The following is a 27485-nucleotide window of genomic DNA, read 5'->3' as shown; positions in this document are numbered from 1 at the left end:
CTGAAGTATGGGAAACAGTTTAGCGTGACTGAATTATCTAGTTATAAACCAGCACGCATAAAACACCGATGTAAATAGGCTAATTATTAGATGTGGTGACTGTTTACTATGGCCTTAAGGCCCCTCGTCGTCATCCTGGTTCGTACCGTATTTTCAATGGTGCGACGAATAAATGATTGATTAAATGATTATTTTATGTTGTGATTGTCAGGTTTTCATGAAAATGTAATTGAGATTGTAATTGAGCAACATTTTGATCAAATTACGATTACAATTACAATTACATGAAAAAATGTAAGAATTACATTCAGCTGAATTTCAAATTACAATTGATCCAACTCTGGTGCACGTGAGTAATAATGAATGGCTAATGTTGTGTGATGTTTGCACAATAGGGCTGTTCAAAAATAACTTCTTTTTTAATTTACCAGATGGCTTCTTGATAAAATTGTTATATTGCATAAAAAGAACACTGAATCTGGCTTAATTTTAAAAAGTTGAATCAATGATATGAGAGGAGAAAATTTTATTTTTGAAAATAAATGGAGTGTTTTTAGTGTGAAATTCTTTAATATATTATAATTACATACTAATAGTAAGCCGAATATTTTTTTCATATCCAAAATATTCCACTCTGATAAATTCGCTTTTTCTAGTTGGAATTGAGCCGATTTTGCTATGAATCATATTTTTACACAATATACCAATATCATGAGGTAGTCGGTCAAATTCGAAAATCTCTATTTGTAATTAATCCAAAATTTCTCTCATGGTAAACTCTACCTGTACATAAATATGTATCTGTTGATTCTCTATCAGCTGGTATCTATAGACGTGACTTCGTTGGTTCTATATCAGGTAGTATGTAGACGTGAATTCGTTGCTTCTCTATAAGCTATAAGCTAATTCAGGATTGAAAATATGAGTTGAACATGACTTCAATGCAGTGACTTGGACTCGGACTCGAGTCATAACACTATGATTCGGACTTGACCCTTTAAACAATGACTTGGACTCGGACTCGACTAGGTGATGAATTGAAATGACTCGACTTGACTCGAGTCAATACCACAAAAGTAAGATTGACTCGTGACTCGGAACCATGTGACTTGGTTACAACCCTGATCGTAAGTAAATATATTGCCTTGTTTGACACTTCTCATAGGCGCGCGATTTCTCTTGTTGCTTCATTCATATCAGTTTGAAACGTGTTCTACACATCGAATGTAAGATACAGGTTCGTCAGTATATGGCCATATGATCAACATCTATTCATTGAAGTCTACAGTAACTTCGTATAACATGTAAAACGGATGATTCAACTGTCTGTATGATGTTGTTATTACAGCCGCGAGTATACCGTACTCGCGTAAACACACCCATGTCTGCAGTGTTTAGCACTGGCGTCGGGTAACTTACATAAGACCATATCCTTCGTGATACTGATCTTGTTGAGGTGTTATGGACTGCATCTAACTATGTGTGTGACATTCAACTGTATAAGGCAATCGTAAGTGAATGTATATGGCCTTATGCGGCAATGCTCACACGTGCGCGGCATTTTTCACGTAACAGAATATTGCGTTATTTCACACCAATTTGAAGCGTGTTCTATCTAACTAATTCCCGATATTATGGTTTCAATGAACTCTTGCGATCAACAACTACTCTAAAACGACAACTGTGTCTGTTTACGACGTGTAGAACGGACGATATAAGGGATTATAAGATTAGCGTCCATTCAGGCAAACTGAGCTACACATTGTATTCTGCGGGAAACGTTTTTCTGTATTCATTCTGCATTTTGAACATATTATTCGGTAAGGCAATGGGTTATATATAGCTCGTCGCATGCGTATGACAATAGCTATTTCGAGACGATAATTGTAACCGTTTATGACCACTACAACGCATGATGTCGGTAATTGATTGAAGCGTGTTTGTGAAAAACTGTGTATGAATCTTATAGGATTCACCCGAGGGAATCCTTACCTTCAATCGGTGCATTCCTTTTATTTACATGTTCTAGATAGGCCAAGGTTACGATGCAAATTGCAAAATCCATCTTCGAGACTTACGCAAAATGGCTAATTACACTAAACATAAGTAGGATGTTCTAAATATATATTTAGTTACAGTGATGCGGTGAATGCGGTCTAGTTCTCATAGCAGTTGCACTCATAAAAGCGATGTAAATATATCCAAAACTACCTTTTTACCAAATGCAAAGCCTAAAATGAAAGAAGTTTTGTCTAAAAAATAACTTCTACGAAAAGTGGAAGTTTTCTAACTGCATAACGACCTGATTAAGTAGCTCAAGTATGTAAAACTTACATAACTCATCCGAAAAGGTGGAAGCATTCCATGCATTTTATCCTCTAACCAGCAGACTTTGGTTCTCAGATAATCATGAAACGAATGAATTGTACATCCTTAATATAGGACACTCAGAAAACAAAGTGTCAACTAGAAAACGAACTTCATCGTTTGATTATGTTGGATTTTGCAACTTTGGCATTTTTCCTTACTTGCAGTAATGGTGAAACTATGGTCTAATTCAGAAATTGTAAATCATTCACCAATGCACTATTCCTTCAATAAGCTCGGTGACTCTTTCAGGCTGACCATAAAATCTACCGGATGCTACAGCTATGCCTTTGTCTTTGTGAGCAGATCAAAGGTTACTCTTGATACCAAATGGTTCCTACATATTAAAATATTCGGAGCTTGTTTTTAGTACACCACGCACAAATATGGCTGGCTGTAATCAGTCACGTTATTTTATGTTATCAAATGTTTACTTCTGAATTCAGCTTTCGAGACTTACTGTATGGGATCGAACGACACCGGCGGAAGTTTATGGTGACGTAGCAGAGATGATCAAAGTTACAAATTGTCAGAAAATGGAATTTGTCAATTGCGATTTGACAAAACGGAAGTTGGTGAATTTCAAAAGGGCCTGCGACGAAAAGCAATTGAAAGTAAGTGATCTGTTCTAGCAGCGAACAAGTAGCGTCCAGCGTTTTGCGTTTTGTTGCCTAACACAATTCGGCATTCATATACAGCCGGTCCACTAATTCCATCCACCTCTACATACATCGGCTTTACTGCAACCGAAGTTCACATTCTCATGAGGAACATTAACAGTCCCTGTAACAATGCTGCACAAGACTCCCTCAGCTTTGAATTGAGACTAGTATTTCCGGATTGAGCTGTAACTATATATGTCGCCAGTACATCACAAAGAAGCCACTGTGGATATGCAATGTTCTTTCCAATTCTCTACCAGTTGCTGATGATTACCCCTGGCGAGTGTCAGCCGAAAATATCCGGGTTAATTTCAATATGAATATACTATTAAATTGTATAAAAAAGTATCTGTAAAAAGCGGGATTTCGGAGTGGAACTGGGGTGGAAATTAGGTATTTACCTATTTTTAAGGTGGCGTAGTCCTTCCACCTACTTTCCGATGGAAACACATTTCCACTCCATTTTCACCGTTAAAATCCACCGTGAAACGTGGACGTGCTATCCACCCTATGGATTTTGATATCACAAGTGAGAGGATTTAAAATTTCTATCGAAATCCCAAGCTTCAGAATAATTTCCAAATCCAGACCTTTTATATTTTTGGATACATATCGAATTCTAGTCCGATTCCAACATTGAATTCTGCAGTTTAGATTCAGCCGTGCGTCTCTTGTTATATTCATTTTAATGTTAGTCCATGCTGTATAGCAGGGAAAGGAAAGGATGTATAGTTTATTTCTGTGCTTGGTGATTTGCGGCATATACACCGACTCAAGATATAGGCTACAAGCACACGATCTGCGCATATGCATATACCATGAGTGGATGATGTGCATATGCCGCTGGCCAAGGATGGTGCAGATATACCCTTTTATGGCTTTCTAAGTGGTGCACCACCCCTCCATGCTATCCCAGTTATGCATGATCGCCAAGCACGGAGGTCATGGATACCAGTGTTAGTAATCAGGTCTTTGGTCTGACCCCGTCCGGGGATCGAACCCCGATTCAAGAAGCCGGACTCTCTACCATTACGCTATCTTGTTGGCAGGGGTGCACAGACCTGCTGCATGCAATAACCACATGTCCAAAATCCGCGTTTTAAAAGAGACACCAACACGAAAATTTAAAAATGCGGAATTTTTTCGTCGCAATGAAATGTATGCTATCGAATGAAATTCAGTATTGTTTGGTGATTCAGCGCGTCTACACCCGGGTTGCTACGTCCTTGGAAATTCAGGGCATGGTATGGTATGGTATGGTATGGAAGTAGGGTATGGTATGGAACGAAATTTCGGTATGGAATATGGAATAGTGCAAGTATGGTATGGTATGGAAATTTCCCAAGTATGGTTTGGAATGTTCTTTCCATATACTTCCATACTTTTTCCATACTTTGGCAGTTTTTCGAGAACTATGGCAATGATCCTACTTTCGATTTGTCAAATTGATTGCATACCTCAGAAAATCGCCCACTAGCTGTCTATGTTCATATCTCAAATTGCGATTTATCACTCACCCACCCCGGTCGACATCTATTTGAAGACAACAAGGTAGCGCTACGCACACATGAAGGAATGAATATTCAAATCAAATCAAATCTGAATATCATAAAATCGAATGATAGTCGACCGCTGTCGAGTTACGACTTGCATTTCAACTTTCACTTCCACTCCGTAAACTACCAAGGGAGTTTTAAAATCGTGGATTCTGGGAAACATGAATACTTTTATCAATTTTTTAAGCTTGGAAATAATTTTCTGCGCTTTGGTGGGGTGATCATCACGCAATATCTATTCGACAGAACCATCATTGTAATTCAAAAATATGTAGCTTGTCTTGGAGCGACGTTACAATATGCCGGCCTCCAACACGCATTCAATTTCATGAAATTGGCAGGGGAAATGGACATTTGATCCGCCGAACCAAAATGATTGAAGTGATGTAAATTTATAGTCTAATGCATAGTTTCGAACCGCGGTCGGTAATCTAGGGGTTTCTGCTCGGGTATACCTCACTTTAAAAAACCAAACAATATTAACCTCGTTTATTAAACGTCGGTATGAATGGCCGATATCTCTAGTATTAAGGCCTATTAGCTCATTTGCAATTCAGCGATTCTTATTATCAGTGCCTTCAATTAGGGAGAATCGACTGGACAGTGGACAGCGGCACGCGATCTCCCGCATATACGTTGTTATTTAGTCGCATGCGAAATGGTGTGATTGAAATCATCTGATTTGTTATAATACGAGCTCGTATAGGCCTATGTGTATGAATAATACGAATATGTGCTCAGGGAAATCGCGGACTCCCTAATTCAGTGGTTCTCAACCGGGGGTCCGCGAAGCAATTTCAGGGGGTCCGCGAGACCTCTAAATTTTTAAAAACCTAATTTTTATTATATTTTTTAATTTGAGAAAGCATGAGGCAGTTTCGCACCACAGCTGCTAAAACCTCATGACTCATATCATCATAATAATCGTCTGACATGAACTATCGTAGTGTTGAAACTCATTTCCATTGCCAGTTTTCCAATAACCTGCTGATACAAACATTTTGTTGTTTATAGACGTTTTATTGGGGTTTGTGGAAAAAATTAAGATATGGGGATAGTAACGTCAATCAGGGTGACTTCGTAATGCCTGCGAAACCTTCTCGATTTGAAGTTGACAGTCTCAACAAATTAGTGAACGGTCGTTTGAAATAAAAATTTCCGAAGTATTTCCATAATTTGTCCCAATGCAGGGAACAGCTTCTTGGAGGTACAGAACTTTATCATACAATTGAATAGTATATTCATATTGAAATGAACCCGAATATTTTCGGCTGACAATCGTCATAAATCGGACAATGATATACCTGCTCTTACAGCTCGGCTATCAGATTTTACTCATTCTTATTGCGGATGCACTATGGACAAGGCTGATTTTTTGATGAACAAGGAGTGTTTCGTTGCTATCAAGGCATTACGCTCCAACCCTGAAATTCATATCACCAGTTATATTGGTATAAAGCCTTGTCTTGTTAATGTTCAATTGTTCATGGTCGAAAATGTTTGCTCGTAAATATATGTAAACCAGAACAGAACAAGTCGTTTCATGATAGTCTTTCTCTGGTTGGAAAACTTGGATCCGTTCTTTGGAGCATAAAATTTGTCCATACTTTAGATTAGGATTTCACTTTGACGGTAGAAACTCTCTGCGGACCGATCACAATGCCGTCGCGGGCCGAATCCGGACAGCGGTCCGTATGTTGCCCGTCCCTGCGCTAGATGCTGGACGTGATATGTTCAAAAAATATGTGTTTCTTCATTTTGGTGCCTTAAATGTTGCGATCACACCAAAAGTATCGTCGGAAGCGTTATGTGTTAATATTGCATTAGCCTCCACCTATCTTTGCTGAAATGGTTTTCGGCACTCCTCTTTCATATCAAAACGAAAACGCGGATTTTCAAGACACGACCACGTACTTCAAGAAATACAGCAGCAAAATTAGCTTTGAAATAATAAAAGTCCACCAATTTCTACATAAATAGTATGATGTTATCTTCAAGAAAAATCACTATTTTGCTGTTTATCACAAGCCTACAGTTCATATTTGCACAAGACAGATGCAGGGTGCCCCATAATAGAGCTAAAATTGAACTAAAACTTGAGGGGGTCCGCGAGGGTCAGTGACGGTCAAAAGGGGTCCGCGAAGCCAAAAAGGTGGAGAACCACTGCCCTAATTGATAGCATAGCCGCACTCGTTACAGATTAAGTGACATATTTCTTTTGAGTTATGTAGCATGCGAAAGTGTAGCTGATTGCGGCTTATATCTAACAGCAGGAAGTTTATCCGACCCATGCATTGTTCGGCATTTAAACATGTTAATTGATGCTACTTCGCTACATTTGGAAATATTTCAAGCCCTTCCTGTTTTTCCGCCGGCTTACACATACATTTGCAGCAGGCACAACATTGCGTTTACGGTTACCAGTTCGGTGCTCTGCTTAGTCATTTCAATGCGTGCTGTTCAATTCTGGGGGTCTAAACTTTCACAAATAGCAAGTCTTTACTAAACAAATTCTTACCAAATTTTATTGGACGGAGCAATTTTAAAGGGTGGAAATATAGATGAAAAAAGGGTTGAGAACCAATCTTTTAATTTCACAATACCTTTGGTTTATGCAATTTTGTAGATTATGTTACTGCTAGCAGTCCGCTACCACACTAGATTTACATGTCATGAGATTCTGTTGTGATTTCCAAATAATCCCATGTGTAGGCCTGTATATTACACTTTCCACCTTCGATGATTATAGGCAACATACATTGCTGACGACATATGATGTAAAGAAACTGGGGATATCATTGGTGCATCGGTGCTGTTTAAATGGATGATTCCATGCTAAATAATTAGAATAAAAACGCCGCAACGTTTCCACGTACCAAAATAGAATATCACTTGAGAGGATGGGCAAGTCATACGGAAGTATGGAAAAAGTATCAAATAGGCTATGGAAGAATGTTGCTATATGGTATGAAAAATTGTCAAGTATGGTATGGAACGATTGGGCGGGTATGGAGTATGGAAGATTCACATTCCATTCCATACCATACCATACCATGCCCTAATTTAAATCCCGTTGATATGAGCTGCACACTGCTCGGAAGGGAGTGGCCAACTCAATAAGCTTTGTATTATCCCAAAGACATTTTAATGCGTTGATAAAAAAACGTGGATGGGCGTTTAAAGAAAATTTACATTTATATCATGTTTAATACAGGGCATGGTATGGTATGGTATGGAATGGGAATCTTCCATACTCCATACCCGCCCAATCGTTCCAAACCATACTTGACAATTTTCCATACCATAGCAACATTCTTCCATACCATATTTGATACTTTTTCCATACTTTTGCAACTTGACCAACCTTTCAAGTGATATTCTCTGTTTGATGTGTGGAAATGTTCCGACGTTTATATTCTAATTATTTTGGATGAGATCATCCATTTAAACAGTCCCGATGCACTAATGATATCCCCAGTTTCTCTATATCATATGTCGTCAGCAATGTAGGAACGTATAAAATAAGCCTATACACACGTGATTATTTGGAAATCACAACAGAATCTCACGATATGTAAATCTATAGTGTGGTAACGCCAGGGCCGTAACAGCACTTCGTCAGGCCCCCCCCCAAAACTTTGGTCTTGGGCCCCCCATAGGGTTATAGACCTAACTTCTGGGGGGCTTCGCCCCCCCAGATCCCCCCTCCGGCGATACACTCTTTACCACTATTCATCATTTCATTGGGAGTATGTTTAGTGAATCAGCTTTTGCCGCCTGAGCGCGCGAAGCGCGGAAAATTTCTAGAATTCATGATTTCATCGGTCAGTATGATCGGGAATTGCATATATTGGTATCAATTTTTATCTTCTCTCTGCTCACGTAACCAGATTTGCCGGTAGAGCTGATTGAGGTGTGTTTGAAAAGGTAGGACCACTCAACAATAATTAAACATCTTCGGGCGTATACCCGTTGGCAGGAACGAAACAGCACCTCGTCAGGCCCCCAAAAACGTGGGTCTTGGGCTCTCATAGGGTGATAAAACGACCCCCCCCTCACGTTGTTCGCGTTTGTCACGAAATTATCTGTACTGCATTGTGAGCCAGCGCGAGGCGCGAAAATTTTCGATAATTTATGATAAAATCGGTCAATCAGATCGGCGATTGCATATATATTATGCTATCAATTTATTGTCCTCTCTACTCACGTAATTAGATTTACCGGTAGAGCTGAGTGAAGTGTCTTGAAAACGGGAGGGCCCGTAAATAATGATTAAACATCTTCGGGCGGACGGACCCGTTGATATGACTTCGTTACATGATGTTATTTCGTGAATTCCAGTCTGCTATATCAAAAAATATAGAATCGCCCAAACGTAGGCTTCTAAACTAAGAGACGCACACGATTTAAAATTGGTATTTCTTCACTGGAATAAAATTTTTCCCAGCGGGATGGTATTTGTCTTGTGAGGTTCAGATTGCAAAGACAGGAACATTCGGTGCCAGTCATTTAGGCGCCTATGGACAATTAAACCTATATGCATTTTGTATAGCCTATATAACGAAGTCTTCGGTCTGCATAAGGGCATAGACCTTTTCGGCCAAGCTTTTCTCGCTGCCGATCTTTCTGGCACACTTCTTGGAGTCGCATGTTATATGGCCTAAAACTTGATTGTATGTGATGGTTGGTCGTGGCGCGGTAATGGCCCAATACCCTGTAATATAGAGAAACGGCTACATGAAATCTCGCGCAGCGCGAAAAATTTTGAAATAATTGCATAAATTTTGAAAAAATACTCTATGATTTATGCTAATTCACGAAATAATTTTGGGCCCCCTTCGAGCTCGGGCCCCCCCCAATTGGGGGGTTTGGGGTGCGGCAGTTACGGTGCTGGGTAACGCACTGCTAGCAGTAACCTCATCTACAGGATAACATAAAACAAAGGTATTGTCAAATTATAAGATAGGTTCCCAACCTTTATACACTTTAAAATTGCTCCTCCAATAAAATTTGGTAAAACTTTCTTTTGTAAAGACTTGCTATTGGTGAAAGTTAAGACCCCCAGAATGGAACAGCACGCAATAAAATTAATCAGCAGTGAACTGGTAACTATACACTCAATGTTGCGCCTCCGTAAAATGGATATGTGAGGTAAGCCGACAGAAACATAGGAAGGGTTTGACATTTTTCCAAATGTACCAAGGTAGCATCAGTTTACATGTGTAAATGCCCAATATATTGCATGGGTCAGATAAACTTCCTGGTGTTGACGAACTTATGCGTATGGTAGATATAGGCCACCATAATCTACACCAGGGGTTCTCAAAGGGTGGGGCACAGCAGCATTTGAGGTGGGCCACAAAGCTATTTAGAAAATTTAGAAATAATGTAAGTTTAGTGATATTTGTTATATTAATCGCTAAGAATATATTCATATTATTTAATTCTACGTAAGCTATACGTAAAGCTTTACATCCGACTCTGATGAAACGTGGTGGCACGTGTCGAGTCAGCATGTTCAAGTCGAAAACGGGAGGGAGAAACGGCGGCTTTTTCCACTGGCTATGACAACCTACGGCTAACAGCAACTAAAATAATATCGAGTATATAATAACTGGAAGGTAATGCTGAAGTAACCAAGTATTTCGGCAGGGTCAATGTCGTATACCGTTGAAAGGGGTGTGCAATAAACATGGAATGAAGTGATGTAATTGATGTAGGCCTATAGATCTACTGTACTCAGGCAAGTCGTATTATTGTAAGATAAAAATAGCCATAATTGCAAATTATATTATCAACTTCTGGTGGAGGTATCTGCACCACCGCAACGAATTGTAATGGATTGAGGATTTAGCGGAGCGTATTAATCTTTGGAGTCGGTTTAAAATGTCCGCCCTGGAAATCATTGTACAATGTACATAATGTAAGAGTCACATGAATTGATTGTATCACTTGATTGAATATTCTGATGTCGCAACTTCAGTTGGTTTGGTACAAGACATACAATGTGCGTTGTACAACAGCATACATATTAAATAAATCTTTCTCCACTTTTCTGTAGTACCTCATTCCCCAATGAATTGAAGCTGACCCAGAATGATTACATTATTCCCCACAATAGTGAAACTAAAATCCCAATCACGCAGCGGATGCGTGGATTTGATCATTGTGTTTCGCGACGCGAATGGAGCAGCGGACGATAATAGTATACACAGATGTTTTAGCCTATGATCCACCAGGGCCGTAACTGCTGCACCCAAACCGCCAATTGCGGGAGCTCGAAGGGGCCCACGATTATTTCGTTGGTCGTTTGTTCGAGACATGAAAATTTTCGTCGCGCTTCGCGCGATTTCATGAGCCGCATGGTCTACATTCATATATCATCAGTACAAGAGAAAAATGCGCATATTTTAGAGAAATATATGCATATCGTTGCCGTCGATTACCACGCATTGAACAGGTTTGTGACTCCAATATAGACGTGGGCCACAGCATATTTTCAAACCGGAAAACGGGCCACGGCCAAGAAAGGGCTGAGAACCCCTGATCTACACTGTCGCACGCTACTAGGCTATAACTCGAGCAGTAAGATATATGTCATTTAATCAGTAACAAGTCCGGCTATGCTATCAATTAGCGATTTCACGATCTCCCGTGAATACATATTCATATACATATGAACTATTATCTTAACGAATCAGGTGATTTCAATCACACCATTTCACATGCGAATGAATAAAAACCTATGTGAACCCACGCGAAATCGCGTGCCGCTGTCCAATCGATTCTCGCTAATTGGAGGCACTGATAATACGAATTGCTGAATTGCAAATGAGCGAAGAAATATTAGAGATATATACGATCGCCATTTCATACAGACGCTTAATAAACGAAGTTAATAATGTAAAGAATTTTTTTTCCAAGTGAGTCTATTCCCAACCAGAAGCCCCTAAATTCCACACAATTCAAGTATTCCCCACCGATTAGAAACACCTGCATTAGAATATATTTTTAAATATAATTTTACATCACTACAATCATTTTGCGACAGCTGATCAAATATCTATTTTCCCAGCCAATCTGTGGGTCACACTCATTAGCTTCATTAGCCAACATCAAGGTGTCCGCTATCCGTTATATCAGAAATAACCAGATTACAATGCGTGTTGTAGGCCGGCATATCGTAACGTCACTCCAAGACAAGATACATATTTTTGAATTACAATGATGGGTCTGTCAAATAGATATTGCGTGATGATCATCCTCCCAAAGCGTAGAAAATTATTTCCAAGCTCAACAGATTGATAAAAATATTCATGTAACTTCTAACTTCTCAGAGTATACGATTTTAATACTCCATTGGTTATTTACGTAGTGGAAGTTACAATAAGCGAAATGCAATTGCAACGCGACAGCGGTCGAATATCATTCATGTTTATGCTATTTAAATTGGAATAATTATCAATAATAATATTTTCATTCATATGCGCGTCGCGAAACTTTGTTGTCTTCGAAAGATGTCGACCCAGGATGGGTGAGTCATGAATCACAGTTTGAGATATGAACGTAGGTAGACAGTGAGTGATTTACTGTGGTGTGCAATCAATTTGACAAATCGAAAGTAGGATTATTGTCATGGTTCTGGCAAAACTGTCAAAGTATGGAAAAAGTATGGAAGTATGGAAAACCTGTTCCATACCATACTTGGGAAAATTCCATACCATACCATACTTGCACTCTTCCACATTCCATACCGAAATTTCGCTCCATACCATACCATACTTCCATACCATACCATTCCATACCATGCCCTGGTTTAATATTGTTTCAAATTATGATGGGAAATAAATTTAATATTTTTGTTAGCAAACCGTCACTTTCTCACTACCAACAAATTCATTGAGCAGCATTTATTACCAACCTAATTCACTGTCTTCAATTTAGAAATAAAATATAATATATAATATAATATAAAATAAAATAACATAATACAATTAATTAGGGCTATAGGCAAAATCGAGTACCAGAGTGATTCGATTCTGACTCACTAAATATGCTCCGAGGCGAGTCGAGTGATCGAGTACCATCCAATATGACATCATAGCATAATTTAACACGTCAAAGTTTAAATGTGTACCGTTTATGCCACCACAAATAATATAATGTCTGCTATCCATCTCCTAAATCAGGGGCGGGCAACTTCTCCTGTCGGCGGGCCGCATATAGGAAAACAAAGTACTTGGCGGGCCAGATTGCTGTAGCCAGTGGCGGCTCGTGACAATATCGGGTGGTGGGGCAAGGGCTGCAAGCGACTTTTATCAACATTTCGTCACAATGGCGTTTTCCAACGTAAAAAAGTAGCTTTATGATGGTCACATGAATTTCCCGACAACAGTGATTTTAACGTAGGTGCCGCGAGAGGTTTGCCGGTGAGCCGTGACTTGAAGTGTGGTAACAAATGTTTTATTCATTTTTTTTTAATCAAAGGATTATTTTACAAAATGTTCGTGAACTAAGAATCGTCCCTATGCCACGAATCAATTATCAGGTCATCCTTAGTAGCATGCGTTATGATTTCATGGTAGGGTTAGAGATTACGCAAATCGATAGGCCCTAATTTTTCTAAGCCCGTCCGAAAGTGTTTCGTACACAATCCTGGTGTGTTACGACCACTGAGCAGGTGGTTACCACCAGGTGATAGGCAACCAAAGCGGAGACACCCGGCGTACGATTGGATCAATGGACTGGACGAGTTCTAGACCTCTAATTTTCGCTCTAAAGGCAACTGCGTAAACTACGTACGGAGCAAAGATTCAATACGATTCATGTTCGCACTTGACTTGACCTGACTAATTCCAATGACTAGAACTCGAGAGATTGCGTAAGCCTAATTGGAAAGGTCAACGAGTTCGGACACATACGCAATTGTTATCTCATAGATTGGGCCTGTCATATTGAATCCAGAACATCAATTTGAATGGTATTTGAAGAACTAAGGACAGCAGCCTCGGAACTTCGGTCTCGGAACAACATAGGACATTTTGGCCTTGAAACTGGAGACTGTGACACAACACATACGGTTTACTGTCTATAAGTCTGCTGCGAAATCGCCGTTGAAAAATATATTAATCAATAAATACATGAATGAAAACCGTAAACTTAGTATACTGTTACAAGAAATCATAGAGAAGTAGCATACGCAATCTCATAACCCATTCCGGCATGGTGCACTGTCAAAATCAATACAAACAGACGAACACCGAACTTTGAGTAAAATAGATCGAATGATCAGCTGTTAGCCGACATCGAAAATGAAATAGCTATCGCATTTGACAGGGGATTCTAAGCAAATGGTTTGAAGGCCACAATTTCACAGTGAAATGGACATTGGCGAACATAAAATTATGTGAATATTTGAATGCAAACCGAGAATCTTAGTTAGCTGTTTCATGCGATCATCGAGATATACCATTGGAAATATCATCACCGATCTCGTTATGGAACGCAGACTAGATTGGCACAGACCGACACCAGCTTTTGCGTGAGATTCGCAATGATATAGGTAGGCTAAGTATCAGATCAGCGCGCATCTCTACCATACTCGACCTCGAAAACGAAATAACTGCCTCAATCATTGAGTGTCAACTTAAAGACTTGGCACCGCGTTCGATACTAAAATCAAGACATACCGTGCAAAAGCTCATGACAGATCTAGGTATGGAACATCGTTAAAATCAATAGAGACCAATAACGGCTTTTGCGTAAATCTGTTAGCGATAAATGAAGAGTCAGCTCTCACTCGACTTTGGAAACGAAATTACCACCCACATAGTTCGGTGACAAACTTAAAACGTGTTACAGCGGTCGATACTAACATTACGACTGACCGTGCCAAATGTCATGACCGATCTCGGTATGGAACATCGTCAAAATAAATGGAGACCAATACCGGCTTTTGAGTAAAATCTGTTTGTTGTACAATGTACGCATGATAGATCAGCACACACTGAACTGCGGAAACGAAATTACTACCCTTATCTTTAAGTAGCAAGTCTGAGACTTGGAGCAGTGTTAAATACTACCTTCACAACATATCATACCAAGTTTCAAGAATTATCATGGTGCGAAACACCGTCAAAATAGACCTATACCAGCAAAGGTCGACTCAACGCATAATACGGTAACCGAGTTCAGATATAGATACGATTGTTACATCACACCTTAGGGGCAACCAGGCATATTTGCCCCGCTTGCTCGGCCATTTTACGAATAGGAGAGAGTAAATCACCGTTTCTTTATTGTGCGCGACTTTGAGAGAATAGATAGTGAAAGCTTGTTATGAGCGCTACCGGGGCAAGCCCCGGCTAGGCATTCACAAAGCGAAAACACAGAAGATAATTCGATTTTCGCAGAGACTTCGCTATGTATGGGCATTCGCAAGCGAAAGCACAAGAAGCACGCTATGATCTCGGTATATATTGATTGCTGTGCGTCTATAAATGGTTAAGTTGTTATTGAACAGAATTTTAGGTGGGGCAATGCCCCAGTTGCCCTATAGGACGAGCCGCCACTGGCTGTAGCGATACATAATTGGCCCATTTATCCACATATACAAGGAATAAATCGTATTTAATGAATGTATTTTAACGACAGCAATCTCACCTCAAAGCTATTTCTCTCCGATAATGAGAAAGACAATGTGGATTTGAGAATATAGCATTGCCATACAGCAGTGGACTGGAATCTATGACTCGCGGTCCAAATATGGCTCTTTTGGGGTTAAGATATGGCTCTTCGCCAAATATTTATTTTTGTACTGAATTGGTCAATGCTGCAGCGACTTGTTGGTAAATTTTCATCACGATCAGAATAATTATTCCCATGCCAGGGTAAAAATGTCCTTGAGAGGTAAAGGCAACGCCGTCTTTAGGTTTCGGAGCTCGAACTCTTTTCAAAATCCTTCAATTTGAGTTACTGTCGCGCCGGTGACCAATATAACCCGCGAATTCGATGAAGCCTACCCATCCGAAATCTTGGCTTGCGCGATGCGTTGATTGATCAAGGAGAATAGCAGGCATGGTGACAGCAATATGACAACGCAGTGTTTAACCCTAGACCACTAAGGTAGGATATCGTTACACGATGGCTAAGGTGGGGTCAAATTGACCCCATCAGTTGCTATGCTTTTTGTCTGACCAATTTCGCTATACAGCTGTCTAATAACCTCCTGCAGGACGTTATAACGATGCATCTTCCTTTTTTGAACACATGTATGCCATATGGAATCGGTGTCCTGTGCATGGAATCAGTGTCCTGTGCTCACACTGTTTTATTTTTATTATGTTTCATTTTTTAATTAAATTACTTTATCTTGGAAAATCATCGCTGCTCACCTGATATATCAGGCAAAAAGGCCATCTATTCCAATCAAATTGAACCCTACTGTCTACCCATTTCAAAGTTCCCGCTAAGGCGTAACACTATTACACGAATGGCGAACTGTGGTCAAACAGACCCCATCAGTTATTTATTACAATACAACAATACAGTATGCCTGCAATACAATACAACGATACAATACGATACAATATTACAAGAGTTATTTATTACAACAAAGTAAATTCAATCAGAATCCTCATCCGGTCCAATGCATGTTTCACACGTGATACATCGTCTGTAGTAAGCCTGGACAATCCATGACTCAATCAACCTATAACTGACTCTCTCTCTGACCAGCAACAAGATCTGAAAGCTTGCCGTCATGCCTCGTTGACTCCACGTGACATAAAAAATGCGAAAGAGCCCTTAGCAATCGAAATGGATCCGATTACAGTGAGGAGAAAAATACTTAGTCTGCCCACTATACCTCCGAAATCTGACCCATGCTCAATCAAAAGCTCAGAGCGGCGAGGTATTAGCGATAATCAGCTAATGCCTTATTCCGATTGGTAGTGTATAACACAATTTAGGATTACATGGCTGGTAAGAACAATCCGACCGCACATGAAAATATAACTCGCATATTTTGTACGCCTGTGGTCAATTTGACCCCAACCTTAGTGATGGCGGGTTAAATACACATTGTCTTCCTGATCTACGGCGCGAAATGAACTGCCTTGGACGTGACATTCACAATACAAACTCGATTTACAAACAACGCCATAGCTATCCACGTTCTTGATTGACAAGTAGCTCTACCGGCGATAAAATAGGCGTGTAGCGCAACGTTATATGTTACGGCTGAATACTTAGAGAATTGAGAAGTCGATCAGTATTTCAATTTTCGGAATCAGTGCCAGAGTTACATTGGATTAATATCAGTTACAACAAATTTTAAGCTAATTACGATGAATTGCGTGATCAATGGTGTGCCTTACCTCCCGTTTCGCGCTTTATTTTCTATTAATAAAATGCAACTTGCGGGAATTTGGGAGAAAACTATTCAAAATCTAGTCATTCACCAACATCAAGAGAAAATACCAATAGAGAATACCAATTATAATTGAAGGTTTTAAAATCTTCGCTAACAGCTTAGATTGGGTAGGTCTATATATAGATTGCTGTAGTGACCTTGACCATGTTTGGATCCACCTACTCATGTGATGGGTTCTCGCATTTGAAAGTAGCATCACGGCGAACTTACGTTCTCGTAATTCAAGTTTCGCATGCTCAAGTAAGGCAACCATCATGATAAGTTAGAGTTTTTACGGAGAAAATATGATGCACACGACGATTCCCGTGTAGTGAGTTCGAATTAATACTACCATGACATCAGAAATTTTCAACTGTGACGTAATATCTGATTGACATGTATGGCTCTTTGGAAGGTAAAATGAAAAAAATAAGGCCAATATGGCTCTTCAGACAAAATCGTTCCCGACCACTGCCATACAGGCACTGCTATGTCTGCTCTCTGCTCCATCAACATGCGATGCAATCCCTAATTAAGATTTCTAGGCATTTGATAAGCCCGGTAGGCTACCCTAAATTTACCAAGATATCAATTCTTTAGGGTTGAGTAGGTGACGAGATAGCATCGTTGTTCAACTGTGTGGCCAAATTAATCTCGTATTGAATTCATGGGACCCGCGTCCTCTTCGAATTTTGAAACGTGTGGCCCGTGACCCGTTTTAAGTTGACGACCCCTGGGAGAAGCGGTGTCTTGCAAAAGCCTAGAAGTGTGCCGTCCTACAAGTCTGCGGTTACGGAATCAACAATAAGAAGTATCCGCCTGGTGTAAATGACCATTGTAGTCGACAAAGGACATTAGGGCTGAGTACATCGTAAATGCCAATAATGCAATTCTTCTCGCTTCGACGAACTTACGCGTAAGCTCTACTCTCGCACGCGGCACTGTGCACACATGCGTTTTTGATTGTTTTGGGGTATTTATGGTGTTTGTCGACTACTATGGTCATTTACACCAGGCCGATATTCTTCATATTTTCCTTAAATGCCGACTTATAGCACGGCCCGCCTCTGGGCTTTTGTAAGACACCGCTGACGCGGATTAGGTGGAGAATAGGAGCCTAGGTAAACCTCCAACACTTAGGTATCGGAATTCGGAAGTCGAACTCGGTCGGTCTCGAACCTGCACCCATTGGTGTTGCAGCCGCGGATCATACCACTGCGCTATCTCGCCACTCTTGCACACATGCGTGTTTAATAACGTACAGTCACTAAAATTTGACGTAGTAAGCAAGTGGTGGGGAATCTCGGCAGGCATGGGCCACGGGCCACATTATCATGTAAGACGGAAAAATGTCCGCGGGCCGGACAAAATCCCTTCGCGGGCCGGATCCTGCTCGCGGGCCGTATGTTGCCCGCCCCTGTCATAAATGATACTTTGGTGTTTTTTCGGACCAGACCGATTTCATTCCACTTGGTGACAATGTTGCGGGACAATCATGACTTGGGAAATGTGCTGCGTCCAGTAACCTACGTAGCTTTGTACTATATGTGTCGTATGCTACGATACCGTCAACCAAGGTTTCAAGGCTTCAACAGTGGAAATTAGTATCGAAACTATAATTCTTGTTGATAAATTTACTTTCAATTGCGAGGAGCGTATAATTTCAGGACTCGAAAAAAATCGTCGTTTACTACTAGACTCGAATCATTAAGATTAATACTCGTGTCAGATTCGAGTACTCGAATCATTGTGCCCAGCCCGACAATTAATATGCAGGAGATTATAGCTCAATTTTCGGCTCGACCTTCAAGCATATTTGTGCTTCTCATTTGGCCTGCAGAGAAAAATAATTGGTCACCCCTGGGTTAGGAAGCACAAAGCACACTTCTAGATTACTTGAATATTTTACACCTCAAACTGTCGCTGCATTACTTAATTTATCTGATTTAAAAAAATTGGTAATGGCCAAAAGATATTTTTGTATTGCCACCAAGTCATTTTAGACCTGTGTTAGAAAAATTTAGTAGGGCATTGAAAACCTCGTCATTCTTGCAGGAGAATGACGGTGTTTTTCAGCCACACCTATTTCATTGCACTTTGTGATATTGCTGTGGGTTAATCGTGACATCACAGAAATGCCATTTCCGTTGAAGTTCAAGGCTTGGCATTACACTATTCATATGCTGCGATACGACCAATCGCGATTTACAGCCTTATAGAAATAGCGTCGATACAATAATTCTCGTTGCTAAATTTAATCTTCGCTGCAATTTCAGTACGCGAAGACACATCTCTAACTCCAATCATTATAGTTAGGCTAATACTCGATTGAAATTCTATTGCACGAATCATTATGTGCACCCCCAATCAACAACACTCCAGAGTCATGATTGGTTTCATCTAATTTCGCAATACCAGTATATAATCCAGCATATACACGATATTGGGCACAATGCTAAATGTGCAGTAGTGCGCAAAGTTGCGGAGAGTATTGAAAATACAAGAAATGCCAACCAATCTATCAGCTAGTGTGAACAATGAACATGTGCCACCAAACACTACATCATATGGTGAATTCCCGAGTCTCCCATGGTCGACTCGATACCCGTGGCAAGCAAAGTAGTACAAACTCCCACAGCTGTCACTCTAAGAACAGCTGCGCATACTGATCAAAGGCGCATGTCGAGATTAAACAGATGAACACGATAACCGATAATCTCGATCCGGTTTCTTTCAATTGGCAACTTCTTTCAATTAGTAGACGTTAGGAAAATGCTTTCATCCGTATGATTGGCACGAAACCCTCAGCATACGAAGAGCAATTTCACGATCAAAACTTACGGTGTGGCTGAACTTGTCGACGCCTACGTAAAACGCTTACCGTATAATGACTAAAAATGGACGAAATGCGACTCTTAAAACACGAGTTTATCGCACGACTGCGTGCTTGTATTTCGCACATTTATTGAAATATCTTCGGCGGTTACCAGCTAGCGTTAATGCGTTCGTTTTGTGGTGATATCCAGACATATCCCGAGTATCGCGAAGGAAAATATTCAAGCACAATAAACTTGTCCTGAGAAGTAATTTTATAATGCAAGAAGAAAGTCAACGCAATGTCCAAATTATTGGGAGTTAGGTTTGCTGCATGATAGCACTGCTGGCATACTTGCATAATATGAAAGTTTTGAGATAGTGGCACAAACGAAACAATTGTAAAACCATGTACGACAGAGGCGGCCAGCCCGTGTGCCGTGGCCTACATGTCGCACACGAGAAGGTTTTGTGTTTCCCGCGAGGTAATTTTCAGAATTAATAATACTATCCAAAAAATAAATTACCTAGGAAATTTGTTGTGAACTTGCAAGGTCAACAAAAATTCGGTTAATCTGACCGCGACGGTTCACAGTGCAGATCCTATCGAAGTTCGTTGGTGAACGTGAACCTCTAAATTTATGAGATTCACACACTGAACGCGACCGTGAACCTCAAGTTCACTCCATCCCTAGTCACAAAAACATCACGAATGTAGTCGTCATTCAAATGACGACGAACTATTAGCTACAAGAATATTTTCTGAACCCGTATTGCAATACGGAATTCTGCTTCCCATCAAAAAGTTACAGGCACGATTTCGACATTCACAACGAAATTTGAGCAGTTGCTATTGATAGAGACCAGATAGTGGAATTGCCGAGAGACCCGAATTCTACTTGTTTGAATTCTTCGCAAACCCGTCAGCGGTTATTTCGGGAGCTGAACCGAAAAGTTGAATTTCATTAGTCAACCGACGCCGAAGTGGGGAAGCGGGCAAAAGCTACCATTTTCTCAGAATTTTCCTCCGTTTTTGCAAGTCTCAAAATTTTGAAAAAGTGTCCTCTTTTCAGATTTCCAAAATATGGTTACCCTACTGCATATGATCACTTTATTTATTTAATAGATCCAAACACTCCATATCGTTGACAAATCGATGACAGACGACGGATATGGAGCACTCGCAAATGTTTTTAATGTTACGAAATGCAAAGAATTGCAAATAGAAGATTGCGACCTGAATAAGAACAAATTGTTCGGACTGCTGAAAGAATGTGAAAAAGGGAATACGAAGGTGGGCTATGTACAAAGAAAGCGCAACTCCTGTCTCATAACAAGGGCTGAGTAAAACAGAAGATCAGGGTGATTCGGTTCATATCGAGTAGTTGAGTATTGCCGGTTATGATGTCGGATAGGGCTGTTCAAAAATAAGTTATAACTTGATGGGTGGATAATCCGAGGATTATCAATGAAAAACTCCAATAACTCCGCTTCTACTAGTTGAAATTGAGTCAAATTTGTTTTGCAACGTCTCTGAAGACAGCTCAACAATTTCATGGGGTTGACGGAAATATTTGGAATTTTTTTCAATTTTTCTGTTTAAATTGAAAAATTAATTGGATCTGCGAAGCCCTATACTTGTTAGAATTGAACCAAATTTGGTGTGCAGCGTTTTTTAGGGTAACCTGACAATTTAATGACTGAATGGCTGGAATCCAGAACAAAAAGTTGTTTTTGAACAGCCCTAATGTCAGAGATGTAATAATGACTTGAAATGTTAAAATACGTATAGTTTGTGCTACCGTATAGATCATTATGCCAGCTACACTTCATCCAAAACAAGTCTGTATTTCCGGATTATTAATCGATCGCCTTCTGTGACTATTGATTAAATCGATCACTGCTCGACAGAAATTTCGTTCCAATAAAATACTTGTAGCATTGCGCTACATTATCTTCGATTCTGTGATGATGAGGCTCCATCGGAGAACGTAGAGTAATAAAACACTGTTTTAGTATAACTCGTGCTGTTGATCGCTCTTCCAATATGCTGTGTAGGCAATATACATTCATTGAAATTTGTTTGTCATTCCGTCGTTATATTTAAGACAAAAATTCAAGTAGGCCTTCACATGCACGTCACAAACATGATACAAATATCACATGGGTCATTTGTTCCATTTGTTGCGATTGATACGAGTCGCATCATTCGACTTGGTAGTGAAATTATTATTGTTGATTGAGGTATGTTCATATGAATTAATTATATGGATCCTATACCCATATCGCCAAATCCTGCAAACGTCTCTCATAGATCGAAATAAACTAAAGCGATACCTTGCCAGTTTAGCTGAATGGCTATCCACTATGCTATCCACTATGAAATATTTGATTTTCTACATTGCCACCAGCAGGCGAACATACTAGTCGTTCACTTACTTTGTGGTGGTCAGTAACGATGTACCTCTACTTTTGGCAACACTCGAGTATAGGTCCTGACTATTTGCAGTACTTACTGAATTGGTTATGTTTATACTTCCACTTGTATTAGAACAGTATCCAGGAAAAACCTGTTACTTTGCTTCTAACAATTTGATAATTAAAAAGAAAAAAGTATTTCCGTATTGAGTTGTATCACTTTCATGCAGTATTGGGACGACTCGAGACAACCTTTTCAGGACACTAGACTTGACTCAAGTTTTATTCAAAATTGGCTTGACTTCAAATGATTCGGTATTTGCAAAATGTAGATTAACTCTAAACTCGAAGCACAATTTTCGAGTCAATTACTAGTTCGCAAGTAATCGGTACCGATTAAGTTACTGTATCTGAATGCAGGCATAGTTGCTCTCGACACGTTGATATGACCTGTGTATGCACCGTTTCATTCAAGAATCGTCCAACCTGATTTTACTGAAATTACGTCGGTAGGTTACAAATATATTAGGATTTATTGTATTTCAAGGGTCACCAACGCGGTGCCCGCGGGCCCCAGGTAGCCCGCAAGGACCAAATGAGTAGTCCGTGAGCCTGTTCTAAAAATAACAACATTTATTAACATTCGTCAGATTGTTACCAGTGATCTTTTAAATATATAGATTTATTGATTTAGCTATTCTTGTTTAAAGCATACTAACATGTAACTTACAAATGACAATTCATATATAAAAACTCTTCAAATGATGATATCAAATACCCGCAATTACAATTAGTAATATACCAACATCATCAAATCGAAAGAATCAAAAGATAACGAAGACGTAGAATACGGCGTAGTGCCTATACAGGCGACATGACGGAATGCCATCCACAGTCTTCTTGAAATGGCGGGGGTTCCTTTATGGTAGCCCGACATCCAGGACAATGCCAAAGTATAGGCTTTTCGAAGTACAGAACTTCAATATTGCAGCAAACAATACGTTCATATTGTAAAATTTATTCAACTGGAAGCTTTTCGACTGGCTCTCTTCAGCAGTGAACGCCAGTAAATGAGGTTAACCAATGGCAGAATTACATGCTGTTACTTGGTCATAATCATGCATGGTAACTAGAGACTGTGATGATGAAGCAGACATGTCATCACCCTGCGAATTCCTAATTTGACGTGGGACGTGTTGACGAATTATTTGTTGCAAGCGTTGAGATGTGCGACCCACATACCGACTGTCACATCGGCACGTATATTGGTAAATTATGTTACTCTGATCAATCGCAGGAAGCACATCCTTACGCGTTGCTGGTAGTAAAGATTTCGTAGTAAATATGACACGGGGCTCCACTTGTGGGAAACAACGACTCACGGAGGACTTAATCTGTTTTTCAAACCTGTTGCAAGCTGTGCCTATCCACGGGAGATGCAAATAAACTGGGCACCTTCTCGGTCCAAACGGCTTATCTTTGTGGAAATCTTGTATTTTACGTTCAATAGTTACTTTGACAATATGCTCAGGATAGCCATTGGCGAGGAAATGGATTTGATAGTATTTATTTCACAATCCAGTTTGTCATTACTGCAAATCATCAGGGTCCTGTGTACCAGGGCTCTTATCAAATTGATTTTACATTTCACAGGGCAAAACGAATCCCATGAAAGATACTGACCACTGAATGTAGTCTTACGGTAGACAGATGTAACAAAATTATTGTTCATCTTCTCAACAAAGACATCCAAAAACGATATCGAATTGTTATTCTCTTTTTCAACAGTAAACTTCAAAGAAGGGTGAAGGTTATTTAATTTGGCCAGAAACAAATCACATTGAGCTTCATTATTAAACATGACAAAAGTGTCATCAACATAGCGATAGTACATCAATGGACGATCGGCACTATCTAACAATCTCTTATCATGAAACCCCACAAATATGTTAGCCAAATGGAGCCGAGTGAAGAACCCATAGCCAAACAATCTGCCTGTTTGTAAATGGTGTTATTAAAACTAAATTCAACACCGCAAGTCGCCATTCGCATTAGTTTTACGAACATTGATTTGGAAAATGGCGGAGATGGAAGCTCACCACCATAAAGTGCATTGGCGCAGATCTCTATGGTTTCTTCAATAGGGACATTGGTAAAGAGGCTTGATATATCAAAGGAGCTGAGGTATACCTTGGAGGCATCGTTATCGATATTATTGATAATATAAGCAAACGTGAACGAGTCCCGAATGCAGTTGTCATCATAGAGCGCACTCACCGGCTTAAGGAATTCCACCATCCACTTCGCGAGTTTGTGGTACGCCGATCCAACCATCGATAATATTGGGGGAAGGGGCACGTCTGGCTTGTGTATTTTCGGGAGACCATACATTCGTGGACGGAGTGAACCAGTCGGTCTGACTTCGTCATACGTTCACTGCTGAAGAGAGCCAGTCGAAAAGCTTCCAGTGGAATAAATTTTACAACATGAACGTATTGTTTGCTGCAATACTGCGAAAGTAGTAAACAACATTACTATTCGGTAGCAGATAGCTGTGAATAATTGGCAGATTTTCAATATCAGTGTGCCAATTACGTATTGCATCTTTTGACACGGCTTGTTTCTCTTACACTCAAAGCAGTCTAGTACCATGTTTCTAACTTTCTGAAATCGTTACCGTTGTCCGGCAAAATGAAATCCGTCATGTATGGATGCTGAACAGTTGGAGATTGAAATTGTAACACTGAAATAGGACCTCCACCTCAAAACCCACAAGGCTGCAGCACACTTTTGGTGCCTTGTTGACACGGAAAAGCCCAGTGTATGCGCCATTGCGCAGCAGCAATGAAGGCTACAAGCGTGTTTGGCTCAACTTATCGTTGTGAAGTAGCCTTTTCGGACATGAAATTCATCACAAACAAACACAGAGCACGCACGCCTCACTAATGCACATGGAACACTCACTCAGAGTTGCACAGTCAAGTTACATACCAGAGTACAGAGGACAAATTGATAGCATGCAATGCCAGGTTTCCCACTAACTGATTCAAAACAGATAACATGATGTCCAGTGCCCAGTCTAAAGTGTGACATGATTTATTTTAAAATTTGAGTAGACTGTCGTATAATTTATACAAACATGGTGCGAAGTAATTCATTATCTCGTAAAAAAAAATCAGTGACTAGCACACTAGCTAGTTAAAATGAGATGTTTTGATTTAAAAGACTCTATTAGTAGTTTTACGGCAATGTGATTCCTATCCACTGTCCAGTGCTGTGAATATCATAGCTGAAATTCAGTCTGGTACGGGTAAACGGCGGGAGTAGATGGTAGCCCGTCGCTTCAATCAGTAACCAAGAAGTAGCTCTAGGTTGCAAAAAGGTTGGTTACCCCTGTTACTGCTGTATTTGACCACTTCACAGATCCAAATACTCCTTATCGTTGACAAATCGATGACGAGCGATGGATACGGGGAACTCGCAAATGTTCTCAGTGTGACGGAATGCAAGGAGTTGAAATTCCTGGATTGTGACCTGCATAAGAACAAGTTAGCCGAGCTCATCAAAATATCTAAAAAAGGAAATGTGAAGGTGGGAAATTTTCATCAGAAACGGGAATGTTATACTTGTAGTTTATGACAACCATATTGCATCGAGCTTGGATATGAATATGTGTCGACTCTTCGTGCACACGATAGAGTAAGAGCACGATAATTAAAACAGCGAGCATATTTAAATATTGAACTCATGGGACTTACGGTTCATGACCTTAAACAGTGATCGTGTAGTAAAGGAGACGAGTGCCCCTACAATAGACAGACAGCACTCATATGTATTGCTGGGCACAATGATTCGAGTATTAATTTTAATGATTTGAGTCGAGAAGTACAACATGATTTTTTTCGATTATTTAAATTATACGCTCCTCACAACTGAAAGTTAATTTACTAACGAGAATCATAGTTTACATACTATTTTTCACTGAGAAAGCCTTGAAACCTTAGTTGACCGGGTCTCAGCATACGAGACATAGTACAAAGCAACGAACGTTACTGGAAATAACACATTTCCGAACTCATGATCTTTCCACAACATTCTCAAAGAGCGAAATGAAAGCGGAATAATCGATAAAATACCGAAGTATCTTTAATGTGAGGAATAACAGGCATTATATTATTTGTGGTGGCAAAAAAAGTACATATTGGAACTTTTACATCTTACATTATGTTATGACGTCTTAATGAGTGATACTTGAATATACTCGAATCGACTCGAAACGTAATACGTGATTCAGAATTCGATCACTCAAGTACTCGATTTCGCCCGGCCCTACAGTCATATGGAACACATTTTTTAAAAACACATTCTGGATTTTACTGAAAATTTGTGAAAAATTAATATTTGTTCAAACTCAGTGAAAACAGTCCCTAAATTCCCTAAAAATATCTGTGATGATCACGATGAGGAAACATGCTGCAACTGAACAGTACCGCCCATGTATAAATCATGAATTCATATATGCCATCGTGGGTTGATCCGTGGTTTATTGCTTGAGAATTTTCTTTTGCAGAATTGCCAAATGAAGTTAAGATTATTATTGTAATTTATTTTATTTGATCGATTTGCAGATCCAAAGACTCGTTATCCGTGACAAATTGATGACGGATGACGGATACGGAAAACTCGCACATGTTGTAAACGTTACGAAATGTCAGACATTGCAACTCGATGAATGTGACTTGACTAAGAACAAGTTAGCAGGACTTATGAAGGAATGTGAAAAAGGAAATGTGAAGGTGGATTATTCAAAATGCTTCAGCGTCTCCTATTTGATAGCTAGGGCTGGGCAGATTCAAGTCCCAGGTGCTTCAAATCCGTGCCCAGTATTAAGCTTATTGTCGAGTATAGAGCCACCATCAGTTATGATGTCATAACAGCAATGATGATTCGTAGGCTTCAAATACGTATGTTTTGCCTATCAGAAGGAGAATTACGTCAGCGACCTCATCCAAAATAGTTTTGTTTTTCGGGATCATTAATACGTCGTTGCGCTTCGAGTCGATTGTGACAGTCGATCACTACTTTACAAAAACTTCCTGCTATGAATATTCGTAGCCTTGTGCAAAACGTTTGTCGATGCTGACGTATGACTGGCGGACGTTTCAAGGCGCCGACCGAGGGAAAAAAGTATTTTTATTAAATATTGGTAAAATTTTGCTCTTGGTATAAAGGCTTATATTTTCATCTCCCGAGAAA

At 39.8% G+C, this 27485-nt stretch overlaps 2 protein-coding genes across 2 annotated transcripts; both read left to right on the top strand.

Annotated features, from left to right (window-relative positions):
- Window positions 1–1845: 1845 nt before the first annotated feature.
- LOC145439430 (uncharacterized) lies at window positions 1846–25484 on the top strand. Its single transcript, XM_080316908.1, has 2 exons — window positions 1846–2981; window positions 20938–25484. Exons 1-2 carry the CDS (start codon window positions 2877–2879, stop codon window positions 21157–21159), a joined length of 327 nt encoding a protein of 108 aa, XP_080173034.1. The 5' UTR covers window positions 1846–2876; the 3' UTR covers window positions 21160–25484.
- Window positions 25477–27485, top strand: LOC145439429 (uncharacterized). The gene is made up of 2 exons (XM_080316907.1): window positions 25477–25820; window positions 26858–27485. The coding sequence occupies exons 1-2, from the start codon at window positions 25683–25685 to the stop codon at window positions 27161–27163; spliced, it is 444 nt and encodes a 147-aa protein (XP_080173033.1). The 5' UTR covers window positions 25477–25682; the 3' UTR covers window positions 27164–27485.

This window comes from Botryllus schlosseri, chromosome 5, assembly GCF_051294905.1.
Source record: "Botryllus schlosseri isolate E-star chromosome 5, Bs_hap1, whole genome shotgun sequence".
NCBI lineage: Eukaryota > Metazoa > Chordata > Ascidiacea > Stolidobranchia > Styelidae > Botryllus > Botryllus schlosseri.
The sequence above is the reverse complement of the archived record's forward strand: the minus strand, read 5'-3'. Positions and strand labels throughout refer to the sequence as shown.